At 48.4% G+C, this 13,004-nt stretch overlaps 2 protein-coding genes across 5 annotated transcripts in view; both read left to right on the forward strand.

The window, feature by feature from the left end:
- Positions 1 to 3,567: 3,567 nt before the first annotated feature.
- On the forward strand, positions 3,568 to 7,217 carry TP53RK (TP53 regulating kinase). The gene is made up of 2 exons (XM_060122358.1): positions 3,568 to 3,911; positions 5,479 to 7,217. The coding sequence occupies exons 1-2, from the start codon at positions 3,629 to 3,631 to the stop codon at positions 5,955 to 5,957; spliced, it is 762 nt and encodes a 253-aa protein (XP_059978341.1). The 5' UTR covers positions 3,568 to 3,628; the 3' UTR covers positions 5,958 to 7,217.
- Positions 6,448 to 13,004, forward strand: part of SLC13A3 (solute carrier family 13 member 3) — a 93,045-nt gene continuing 86,488 nt past the window's right edge. For all 4 annotated transcript variants that reach the window (XM_060122352.1, XM_060122353.1, XM_060122354.1 and 1 more), the window contains exon 1: positions 6,448 to 6,462. The gene's annotated coding sequence lies outside the window, so the exon portion shown is untranslated. The remainder of the gene's footprint in view (positions 6,463 to 13,004) is intronic.

Genomic DNA, 13,004 nt, shown 5'->3' on the forward strand with positions numbered 1-13,004 from the left:
GCACGGGCTCCAGAGCCAGCCTTCGATGATTCTGGCTCCCAACCCTCAAGTCTGTCCAGCTAGGCCCCAGACGTGGTGGAGCAGAGACAAGCCATCCCTGTTGTTCCCAGTCTGGATTTCTGACCCACAGATTCCATGAGTATAATAAAATGGTCGTTTTGAATTTGAAGTTTTGGAGTAAATTGTTATGCAGCAACGATAACCAGAAACAACAGTTTAAACTATTGAGGGATAATTGATTTAAGCATCTTATGTGTATTTACAACTGCCTAATGAGTAGGGATTATTAAAATGTACCCCCATTTTATGAGTGAGGCAAAGGGAAGTGAAGTAACTTGCTTGCATAATAAACAAATAAATAAAAGCAATAGGGCTGGGACTTCCCTGGAGGTCCAGTGGTTAAGACTTTGCCTTCCAGTGCAGAGGGTGAGGGTTTGATCCCTGGTCGGGGAGCTAAGATCCCACATGCCTTGTGGCCAAAAACCCAAAACATAAAACAGAAGCAATACAGTAACAAATTCAATAAAGACTTGAAAAATGGTCCACATCAAAAATAATCTTAAAAAAAAATCAATAGTGCTTAAGGACACACACTAGCATACATCTGATCCGGAAGTCAAACTTATGGGGAAAACTGGGCTCTTATCCATCACACTCTACTGCCTTTCTGGCATGGAGAAGAGCCCAAGGAGGCCCCTTGGCCATTGCCATGTGACAATTCCTCCTTCATATGAGTATCTGGAATTGTCACCAGGAGACCTGGTACAGAAAGGCCTGGGCTGTTCCATTCCTGAGATAACCTATAGAAATCATATGATGAAAAAGGGCATGAAGTCGTTGATCTTTGATTTCTATGGCTTGCATTAAGTCAGGAAGATGTTTGCATGCCTGCTGTCAGGTTCTATCTCTCCTAGAGAATAGAGAATCCCTCTTCACTGGTTGTCCCAAATGAGAATGGAAAAGTTCTAATTGGGCATTTTGGTAGGCATCTTCAAAAATGGCTTCCCTTGAGGGTAGGCAGGACCTAGTGACCCACTTCTAACAAATAGAATACAGAAAAAATGATGATTGTTATTCTAGAGATCAGGTTATAAAAGCGATTTCCATCTTGCTCACCCTCTCCTGATCTCTTCTTACTCACTCACTCTGATGAAGCCACCTGTGTGCTGTGAGCTGCCCAGTGGAGAGTCCCACGTGGCAAGAATTGAGGGTGGCCTCCAGGCAATAGCCAGGAAGGAACTAAGGCCCTCATATTAACAGTCTGTGAGGAACTAAATCCTGCCACTAATCAAATAGTCATACAAACAAACAAAAAGGCAATGCAAAAGAGGAGAGATTCACAGGGGCACCAGGAATTTTCAAGGTTGTTTTTTTCCCTCCTATGAGAAGTCAGGGAGGGCTTCCCTGAGGAAGTGGCATTTGAGCTGAGAATGGAAGGATGCCTAGATGGGTCTAGGCAACAGAGAGAGGGAAGAGCACTTCTGACATGGGAAATAGCAGGTGCAAAGACCCCATGTCAGGAGGGAGCCTGGCAAGAATGAGACTGAGAGAAAGCAAACGTGTGCCCTGGGACTTGCAGAGGGGAGTTTGGTGGGAGATGAGTCTGAAAGAGGGACATAGGGCCGCATGCAGGACCTCATGGATCTTTATCTGAAGCACAACAAGGAGCCACTGAAAGGTTTTAAATAGGTTTCCTACCACAGAAGCCAGAACCAGTCAGACCATAGCAAGCCTGGGACTTGTAAATATGTTTGCACAGTGGATTTTCCAAGGAGGGTGTTGGAGGTCGGAAGGAACGAAAAGTACCCACCAAACTGAGAAGGTTTCTGGAGAATAAAAAACGAGGTAGGCAGCTCCATATAATCAATAGATCAGTTTATTATAGGGTAACTTACAGGGTAGGAACTGGTGGACAGCAATCCACCCAGTGCATTTGCAGCTGCACTCTGAGCCTTCAAGGGGCCATTGGGACAACTTTATAGTTAACCTAGGGTATGGGGGCACATGCTTGGAAACAGGAAGTGTATTCCTAAGTCAAGATTTATGAATGGGTAACTAGTTCTGTAGGTACTAGGAGTATGTCAGCAAAGGTCTTCATCATTGTTTGGAGGCTAACGGAGCATAGAGGCCACCTGGACTTAAAGATCATTAAACAACCTCTATTAACCACAAAGCCCTTGATGACAGAGAAAAGATTTACTATGCAGAACAGGTGAAGGTAGGGTCAGTGGAAGGACAGCAGGAACTGTACGGACTCAAGATGGCATCAGTTATGCTAACAGGCATACAGAGGGGTTCAGACAGATTTGGTAACCATGGAGATGATCATGTGGACACTAACAATTATGATAATGAAACTACAAACCTGGGAAACTGGGCTCTATAAATAGAATTGTTTCTGGGTGAGCTTTAAATATGCTGGCTGATGAAAGGTGCTGGAAACCACATTATGTCAACACAAAGGGTCTGATGATGGAAAAGGTGACCTACCCTGTGCATGAATGAACGCAGGGACTGTGGAGCTGAGGGTTGGTGTCAGTCGTAGCAACCCTCAGACCCAAGGGCCTGTCTTCAATATTTCAAACAGGGTCTCAGTGATGGGGGAAGGAAAATGCACACGTGAAGTGTATGCAATCCACCAGGTACCCTCATGAGCAATATCTCATTTAATTTTAATAAGCTATTGCTAAAGTAAAACTAATTATCTTCTTTCTGAAGATGATGGATCTGAAACTCAGAGAAATAATGTTTGTTGCTGCATCACACAGTGTGACAGGCACTTGAGGCTGCCTCCACTATGTGTGAGAGTGAACACATATACATTAAAAAAAAAAATCTGGGAAGAAACGTTATACAATAGTTGACGGGGGGGGGGCGTGGATTGATGACAGGGATAGGGGTTCTTCAATTTTTCTTGTGGACAAAACTGTGTATTGTAAGAATTTGTTATAGCCTGTATTAGGTTTGCAAATAAAATAAACAGTAAAAGTTTATTTGCTAATCACTCCCAGTTCGGCTTGGGTTCTGTCTCCTTTGAAAAACTCCGCAGCCTGATTATCCCCACCACCCTCTCTGACTCTCAATTATTATTATTATTTTTCTGTAAGATGGGCTTTCATCATTTAACTTTATTCCTCCTGAATGCACTCAATAAACACTAGTGTAAGCCCCTATTGGGGGGCAATTCAGGAGCCCAGGGACGAGGAGTTCCAAGAAGAGAACTCCTGGGGGTGCAGCTTCCCGGGATCCATAAAGACTCCTGAGGAGAGCAGATTCCGAAAAAGTTTTTCCTCGAGAAGCACCGAAGCTTTCCGAAAATAGCCGAAGAGCTGGGATGCAGGGGCCAACAAAGCCGACCGCGAGAGTCACCAACGGCTTCCGGAAAGAGCCGAGGAGTGGAAAGAGCGGTTTACCGAGAGTTTACGGAGATAGCCGAAGAGCAGGGAGGCGGGGCCACTAGGCTTCGAAAAGAGCCGAAAGGTTGGGAGGAGGAACCAGTTCCACAAGGCGGAAGTGTCGGCGTTCGAGTGGCCGAAGAGCTCCGAGGATTTCCGGAGCTAGCCGAAGAAGCTCCGACAGTTTCCGGAGAGGGCCGAGGGTCTCCAAGCGGCTATGCGGAGGTGCAAACATGGCGGAGGCAGGTCGTGTTGAGAGTGAGCTGAACGAGGGGCTGGCGCCCGCGGCCGAAGCACTGGTAGCGGCCCGGGAGCGGAGCAGACGCTTCTTAAGCGGCCTAGAGCTGGTGAAGCAGGGCGCCGAGGCGCGCGTGTTCCGCGGCCGCTTCCAGGGCCGCGCGGCCGTGGTGAAGTACCGCTTCCCCAAGGGCTACCGACACCCGGCGCTGGAGGCGCGGCTCGGCCGGCGACGGACGGTGCAGGAGGCCCGGGCGCTGCTCCGCTGTCGCCGCGCAGGTGAGGCGGCCCGGCTTGGGGGCGTGGGGGACGCGGGTAAGGGGCTCCCCTGTGCTGCGGGCCGCGATTTGCCTCAGTTTCTCTGTTTGTACCTTCTGCATGGCTTTCCGTTAAGAAATGTGATCCTTTTATCCTTCTTTTCGTTCATTAACTCTTCAGAAGCCGCTTGGCCTTGCAGCGACTAGCATTTGTCCCGGAGCCATTGGCGCCTGGTTCAGTTCTGGCTCTGCCACTCTTGCTCAACGTTGCGCATGTCATTTAACTGCCCTGAACCTCGGTTTCCCCATTTGTACCGTCTCAATTTTCGATCATTATCTTTTTTTCCTTTTAAGAAGCAGACGTAATTACAGGTACTTGCCCAGGAGCCAGGCTCTCTGGGTTCAAATACTCCGCTGCTTCATATATAACCTTTCAGCAAAGTTATATAACCTCAGCCTCAGTTTCCTCACATGTAAAGGGAAGTCATTGTAGCTATATCCATCTTATAGGGATGTTGTGGCCATTAGACGAGATGTGTATGCCATGTATTATGTTTGAACATAGGACTGACTTGTGGCGCTCAGTAAACATTAGATTTCATTCAACTGTTTATTTTTTCATTAAAACATCATTGCACCATGACCGTAAACCTTGTCCTCAGATGAGAAACGTAGGCTCAGAGGAGTAACTTGCCCAAGCGACCCAGCCAGGCTCTCAGCCCATATCCCTCTGACCCAGAAACACTGGCTTTTCACTTTTACACTTCCTACCTTTGTTTCTGTCATTGGTATTTTTTAGGTGTCTGCTGTACTCCAAGACACTGTTAGGTGCAGGGAGATCTGGAGGAAATTCAGTAGCGGACAAGCAGATGCACCTCTGCCCTTGATCATATTTAACGACATTATTCACGTGTTCATATTTTCTATTTTCACCCTCTCCAAGATCTAAGTTCTGTTAAGCAGGGATCATGCCTGCTTTGTTTTCTGCTGTATTCCAACAGATTTGTCTCCAGTATCTAGAAGTGTCTTGAGGGTGATTGACATTCAATGAAGATTCATTGAATCTTCAAATTCAGAGAAGTCATTGAATTATTGGAAGTATTGATCGCATGTTATAGAAGCAGAAATGGCAGCTTAGAGAAATTAATGTGACTTTAAAGTTATACGGCTAATACGGTCCTTCCTCTCTATAAAGATGAATCTCTAAGCCGGCACATGGCTTGGTCTCCTGCTGGTGTCCTTGTCAGGTAGAAACGGCTCTGACTGGGCTGTGCTTACCCTTCTGGCTCTTTATTTTGTTTTGTATTTTAGCGAATAAGTATGACAAATGAAGTCCAATCATAAAGGGTGGAAGGGAGGAGGGAGCTTTGGCTCTGCTCACCTTAGCTATGGGGTGGTCTTAGCACAGTCCTGCAGGGGAAACTTCCAGAGAAGTTAAGCTCTACCATTCTGCAGCATTCCTAAATCTTTTTCCCGAAATATGCAGATACACACTGTAAAAAACTGGCTCAGTCTTTGAAAATTAAGCTTACTATTTAAAAAAAAAAAAGAAGTATCTAATTCAATGACCCCTTATGTCTTGGTTGCAGGAATATGTGCCCCGGTTGTCTTTTTTGTGGACCATGCTTCCAACTGCTTATTCATGGAAGAAATCGAAGGCTCAGTGACTGTTGGAGATTATATCGAATCCACTATGGAGACTGAAAAATCTCCCCAAAGTCTCTTTGGCTTAGCCAAGGCAATCGGACAGGTTTTGGCTCGAATGCATGATGAAGACGTCATTCATGGTGATCTCACCACGTCCAACATGCTCCTGAAACCTCCCCTGGAACAGCTGAACATCGTGCTTATAGACTTTGGGCTGAGTTTCATTTCAGCACTTCCGGAAGATAAGGGAGTTGACCTGTACGTGCTAGAGAAAGCCTTCCTTAGTACCCATCCCAACACCGAGACTGTGTTTGAAGCCTCTCTGAAGAGCTACTCCGCTGCCTCCAAAAAGGCCAGGCCAGTGCTTAAAAAATTAGATGAGGTGCGCCTGAGAGGGAGAAAGAGGTCCATGGTGGGGTAGAAGAATTCTGTGACGACCACAGACGGTTAAGCTGTTCACAGTAACTTTGAAGGAATGCTATGAATATGAGATTCGACCTAAATAAAGGTGGTGGGATATTTTTAGGTGCCGTCTGTGATCATGCTGCTTAGGCATTATCATCTGCGGTTGACTGTTCTCAAGAGCTTACTCTGTACATAAGACATGTCTGGCAGAACTGGGCATTCAGAATAAATCTCAGGCTTTCTCTGCAATTGTGCCGTGTACACCTCAGATCAAGGGCATGGCGTTACAAAACATTGAACCACATACTGAGAACCTTATTCTGTTTTCAGTCCTGGTGAGGCAAGGACAGAGTCTCAGTTGGTGACAGTATGTCTTTATCAGCCCTCTAACCCAGCCTTTTTTGTTGTTGTGTTCATGACAGACTCCTCTTTGAAACCAGTACAGTGGGTTACAACCAGCATTTTAAGAAAGAAATGGAATCAGAGATTAGAAAATATCAGAGCACATTACATGTAGTATTGTAAGTATTGTTTTATGAAACTTGTTTGAAATGTGTATATAGACAATGTACTAGGTTTTGATGTAAAATACAGTTCTTATTGAGGGTCATGGTAAAAAAAAATGATGAAAAATGCCGCTTAACTCCAATTTCTCCTTTTTAAAAAAAGCAGGCTCATAGCTTTCAGGCAACTGAAATTTATGTATTTCTGTACAAGACTTTTTTTTTTTTTTTTTTTTTTTTTTTTTGCGGTACACGGGCCTCTCACTGTTGCGGCCTCTCCCGTTGCGGAGCACAGGCTCCGGATGCGCAGGCTCAGCGGCCATGGTTCACGGGCCCAGCCGCTCCGTGGCATGTGGGATCTTCCCGGACCGGGCTCAAACCCGTGTCCCCTGCATCAGCAGGCGGACTCTCAACCACTACGCCACCAGGGAAGCCCCTGTACAAGCCTTTTTATTTTTGTTGCTCTGTGTTTTTATGGCTATCTTCTAATTAAGAAGTGATTGGTATAAAGTTCCTTTTAATTTCTATAGGTAAAAAAGCCGGTTTATATCAAAGACAGTAAGTAGATTGAGCAAAGATAGTGAAGTAGCTTGGAAATGACTGAAGTTTGATAAAACCTGGTTTAAGAGAAGGTGCAGGAAAACTGTATTAAGATGCAAAGTACCGCGAATTAGCTCACACTTATCCTTGCCCAGTTTCTTCCCCCAAAGAATCTGTGTGTGTGTTGGGAGGGAGGTGGGTATAATAAAACACTTTCCTCCTGTAAGCTCTAACTAGCAAGTCAATATTTTGAGTGTGGGCACTGTACTGGGTACCAGGTGCGGTGATGAGCAAGACGGACAAGCATGTTCTCATGGAGTGAACATTCTGGAGCAACTTGGACTGTGTCAGTTTCGTTCACCACAGTTATCACTCTGCACACGGCAGATGCCCAGGAATGAAAGAAAACTTCCCTTTCTGGGTAGTGGTGACTGGTTGAGAGAACTGACATCATTGTTTGGTTACTACACGTCAGGCATTGAATCTAAAACAACGCTAAATTAGGTATTGTCACCGTTCGATAGAGAAACAGGCTCAGAAGGGGGGGAGCTTGTCCAAGATGCCACAGGTAGCAAGGGGTACTTTTCCCTGGCTCCAAAGCCCGTATGCTCTCCACTGATCCTTTAAGAAATGAGATGCATTTCAATATATGACACATATTATTATAATATGTGTTGGCATTATGTTACACTATTTTCAAATAATTCCAAGGCCACAGGAGCTGGCCATAATTTTTTTCAATGAATATCCTCAACGTGACTGAGGGCTTATTCCCCAGTTTCCTCATATACTGTACAGCTAATATGGCTGATCTCTACCTCGTGGGGAGAATGGTTGAGCCACGCGTGCAGCTGTTAAGTCAGCGGATACCTAGCGCTCGCTGTGTGCCAGGCACTGGAGATACAGAGGGGACACGAATGTCTCTGGAAACAAACTGAGTCCCTAAGACAATTTCAGACAGTGATGAGGGCTGTAAAGCAGCGGCCCCCAACCTTTCTGCCGCCAGGGACCGGTTTCGTGGAAGACAGTTTTACCCGGGGGTTGGGGATGCTGGTTGAGGCGGTCCTGCCAGCGATGGGGAGGAATGGGGGGTAGCAGATGAAGCTTCGCTCGCTCGCCCACCGGTTACCTCCTGCTGTGTGGCCCGGTTCCTAGCAGGCTACGGACCGGTACTTGGTCCTGATCCGAGGCCCGGGGGTCGGGGACCCCTGCTGTAAAGGATGCTGAGATTCTGAGTGACCTCGAGTGGAGGGAGAGGGAGGAGTGGTCAGGGAAAGCCTCGATGAGGTGACCTTGGGAGTAAGACGTGACGGAGAACCAGGAGATGGGGCGTGGGACTCCAGGTACCGAGTTGGTGAAGGAGGAGCATCCCTGAGGGACAGCAAGGCTGGTGGGGCTGGTTTGCCACCGAGCAAGGAGGAGGAGCAGGAAGTGAGATCGGAGAGGTGGGTAAGTGCTGGGTCACGCAGGGCCGAGTAACAAGGCTGGGTTTTTATTCTTAATGCAGCTCAGGAGGTTTTAAACCAGGAACATCTGATGTACATTGTGAAAGGATGACATTGGTAGAAAAAAAAAAACTGCAAGGGGCCAGAGTGGAGGCAAGAAAACAGTGAGAAGGTTAGCCTGTGATGAGGATAGACCAGGGTGGAGGTGTCGGCAAGCATGCCGCAAGCCATGTGGCGGTCACCGGGGTATGTGACACGGTGGCCAGCGGCTGTGGGAGTGGCGGCAGCAGCAGCAGGGAAGCAAAAATGACCTCTGCAGGCATTAAGAGGGAGAGGGAGACGCCGGAGGCTGGAGACACTTCACACGTGTTCCCAGCAGGAGTATTTCCTGTCTTCATACTCAGCCTGTGGCCAGGGCAGGGAAATAAGGATTAACAAGCCTTCCTAGGGGAGCAGTGGATTCTTCTCCTAGTTCAGTGTCTCACAGAGGGCTAAGGAACCCTCTGCAATCCCAGATCCCTCAAAGTCCACAGGGGACAGACAGCCTGTGCTTTGCACCGATGAGCCAATGGCACCAGCAGCAGCATGTGAATTCCCACCGGTTATAACAAGGGTTATAACGGATGAGGAAACACTCTTAGCAGTGAGAAGTAGGACGTCCTAGGGTCACAATAAGTGACAGAGCTGGCATTCAAGCCCACATTTTTAACAACAGTTTATTGAGCAGTCACTAAGTTCTTTGTGTGCATTAACCCATCTTACAGAGGAGACAACTGAGGCACAGAGAAATTCAGTCTTGCCCAAGGTAACACTGCTAATGAATGGCAGAGCCAGGGAAATGTGATGTGGCATAGATGTGTCCAACACTGAAAAGGACACAGGCCCACATCTCCTGGGAAATTGTGGCCAGTCCACTGGCCACAGAATGCAGTTACCCAAGCCTGGCCTACTGAGTGCCCCGTATAGGCGTGCTCTTATTAAATGATCTGAGCTGGCCGAGAGGAGATGGGACCACCTGCACTCATGAGGCACGTGGGCTGTAATCTCTGCCATAACTGAGGACGTTAGCCTGAATCCTGATCCTGGTTCCAATACAATCTTATTTACAAAAACAGGCAGCTGGTTTGTGGGCCACACTTTGATGTTTTAAAATATTACATTAACATATTGGTCTCAGTTAACTGAGTTTTAGGGGCCCCCTTAAGTTTGTGCCCTAGGCAGGTGCTTCTCTTGCCTTGCCAGAGCCCTGACCCTGCCATCACCAACTGACAGAGCCCCTGACAGTGAGTGCCCACGTCCTTACAAGGGCCTGCCCCAACCCTCTTTCTGGAACTGGGGAATTCCTCTTTTGTCTTGAATTCAGGGCCCTGCAACTCCAAAGGACTGAATTCCCCTTTCCCCGAACCCAGTGGAGTGGCTCTCCTTCGCCACCAGAGGTCGCAAGTTACCGTCATTCTCTGTGCAAAGAAGTCAAAAAGAAACTTCCCTCCCCTTCCATCCTCTTTCACTTCCTTCTCTCCTCCCCTCCTCTTCCTCCTCTGTCCTCCTCCCCTCTGCCTCCCTTGTTCTCTTTCCTCTCCTTCCCTCTCCTCTTGCTGTCTCCCTCCCTCCCTCCCTCCCTCTCTCCCTCTCTCCCTTGAACTTGTTCATTTATTCACTCAACACCTCAGCTGAGTGTCCAGATGTGGTGGGCACCATGCTTATCACTCAGGATCCTGGTGAGCAAGACAGACCACACGTGGGGACGTCTAGTTCCCTCCTGCCTTGATTTTGTCATGCGTTCTCTCACTCGCTCACTCACTAGGCATTTAGCAAGCGTGTTGGCTGTGTCCAGCTCAGTGCCAGATCCCGAAGAAGCTACAGTGACGAGGAAGTCCCCCTACCACCATCCCAGTGCCGCTGCAATCAATGGTTTCCCCACTCCTCCCTGTCCCCCCCGCCCTGCCCCACTTCTGCCCTGGACCCCCCTGCATCCTTCCTCAGCAGCCAGAGACACCCTTGTAAAGCCAGAGGATGCCACTTCCCTCTTCAGAAGTGTGACGGCTTCCATCCCATGTCTCCTTGCTCACCAGCTGCATGGCTTGGGACCCCCTCACTGTACCTCTGAGCCACAGTGTCCTCATCTGTAAAATGGACTAACAGTGGTGTCTACCTCGTGGAGCTGCTGTGAGCACTCTGCTGGGTCGGAATTCCCAGGAAGCACACTCAGCGATGCAGTTTAGCATGTGGGATGTTTATTAAGGTGTCAGCCTCCAGAGAAGGGAAGGGAGGGAAGGAAGCAAGGGAGAGCGGGGGCAGAAGTGGGGCTGAGAGGCAGACCCAACAACAGCCTCAGCCAGCTTCCCCGCCCGGTGGAGGGGGGTGTCTGCAGCTACAGTGGCCCTGCAGAGATGTCCCAAGTTGGGCAGAGATGGCCAGGCCTTCATAATCTCACATCACCCAGACATGAGTGGGCCACCCCTGGAAGGGTGTGGGCTTGGATTAGGCCACTCTGCTTGTGACTCGATTCCTGAAGGGGAGACAGATGAAGGCTGCCTGCTGACTACATCTGCATCTGGGGCAAGCGGTCCTTCCTTGTAGAGGAACTGGGTCTCACATCAAGGCCCCCATAAGCATTAATGAAATAATGTACGTAGAGCCCTACTGCAGTGCTTGGCACATGGCAACAATTAGCTGCTGTTGTTATTATTATATAATTTACATTGCTACTATTTTTAGAGACCAACAAACAGGCAATTATAATACAGCATCATTTGCTTCACTTTATAAGCCAAGAATACACAGGTGCACATTGCCTGGCCCCAACCCTAATCTATCTGAATCAAAAGGTCTCAGGCTGGGCTGAGAATTTTCATTTCTAACAAGTTCCCAGGTGATGCTGAGGCTGCTGTTCTGAGACCACTGCCCTAAGGGAAATCAAGGTGTTTCGCGGGAAGATCAGGAAACGGATGCTGGTAGGGCAGAAAGAATAGTTCTTTGCTCTACCCCTTTTACAGAAGAGGAAGCTGAGGCTCACAGATGCTAAGCACCTTGCCTAGAGTCATCAGCCTGTATGGTAGAGACTGTGCTAGACATTGTCTGTTGCCTACTAAAAGCCAGCCCCCTTATTCCTTTTGGACAGAGCCTGGATTTGTCCAGGTATTTATTAGGTGCAGATGGCTTTATCTCAGAGAAGCCCAGATTGGTCCCTGATATAGGGGTGGGCATGTGACCTTTTTCTGGCCAGTAAGATACAAGAGAAAATTGCAAAGTTTGCTTTTGGGGAAGATTTTGCTTCTTACAGAAGGTGAGAGAATTCCAATCCAAGAGCATGGGATATCTTTCTGACCCCCTCTTCTCACTTTGGGTCAGCCACACAGTTCTTCCAATAGGCAGTCATGCTCCCATCTCAGGGCCATTGTACTTGCTGTTCCCTTGGCCTGTCACACTGTTCCTCACACATCCTCACATGGCTACCGCCTTCACTTCCTTCAATTCTCTGTCAAACACCACTTTGTCTTCCATGAGCACCCTGTATAGAAGCTAACACCCCCAGCCTCAGCCCTCCCCATCACCTCCCCAGCTTTGTCTCCATCCCATTCACGAGCACCTGCTACCATTTATATTCACTTGCTCATTTGCTTCTTGTATGCTCTGGGGGGCAGAGGGTCCTGTTTGCTGCACTGTCTCAGCCCTTGTTTCTCTATTGGTGCCTGGAAGGTAGTGGGTGCTCAGTAAACATTTACTGAATTGAGTTGGATTCCCTTATACAAGCCCAGCCCTGCTTGTTGGAAAAAAAACCAAGGAGCTACGTGAGCCTTCCTCCCCTATGCCAAACACACACACACACACACACACACACACACACACACACACACACACACACACACACACACACACACACACACACACACACACACACACACACACACACACACACACACACACACACACACACACACACCAGCTACCCACAGTCTTCCCTGCTGGAGGCAAAGCAGAGTAGGGTCCTGGCCTGCAGCTTGGAACAAAAAACAGAAGCCTGGGGGTTTGGTGCCGATCAAAGGCCTCCTGATGTTTGTAAACCTTTGCTCTCTGCCCGGGATGGAGGGGGTTAGGGGATGGCCCAGAATCCAGAGTTAGTTGTAGCTCCAGGCCAGGGGAGTCCGGGCCCTGCCCCTTTCCCCGTAGAGAGGGAAGGCCCTGAGAGGTCAAGTTGCTTGACTCCCTCCCTCCAGGGTATCTCAAGGGGTGACTTATCCCAGCCCCAGCCTCAGCCCACCTGCTGAGACTTGCTTCAAAGCCAGTATTGCTCTTGGAGCCGTAGAGGCCTTGACCAAGATGTCACGCTGAAAGATGCTGACCGTGGTACCGGGGCTCAGTGAAGGGAGTGGGGGAGGCACTGAGAGTCCCTTCCGTGCAGGTGAAGTGGAAACTGGTGCCCATACTCTCCCCTCAGGCTCTCTCCCCTCTCCCTGCTTTATGTTTCTTCATGGCACTAAGCACCGTGTGATATGCTATATATGTCACTCATGCATCTCGTTACAGAGCTGCCAAAATAAAACCTCTATGAGAGCAGAGGCTTTTGCTTCATTC

This window comes from Lagenorhynchus albirostris, chromosome 15 (assembly GCF_949774975.1).
Source record: "Lagenorhynchus albirostris chromosome 15, mLagAlb1.1, whole genome shotgun sequence".
Taxonomy (NCBI): Eukaryota; Metazoa; Chordata; class Mammalia; order Artiodactyla; family Delphinidae; genus Lagenorhynchus; species Lagenorhynchus albirostris.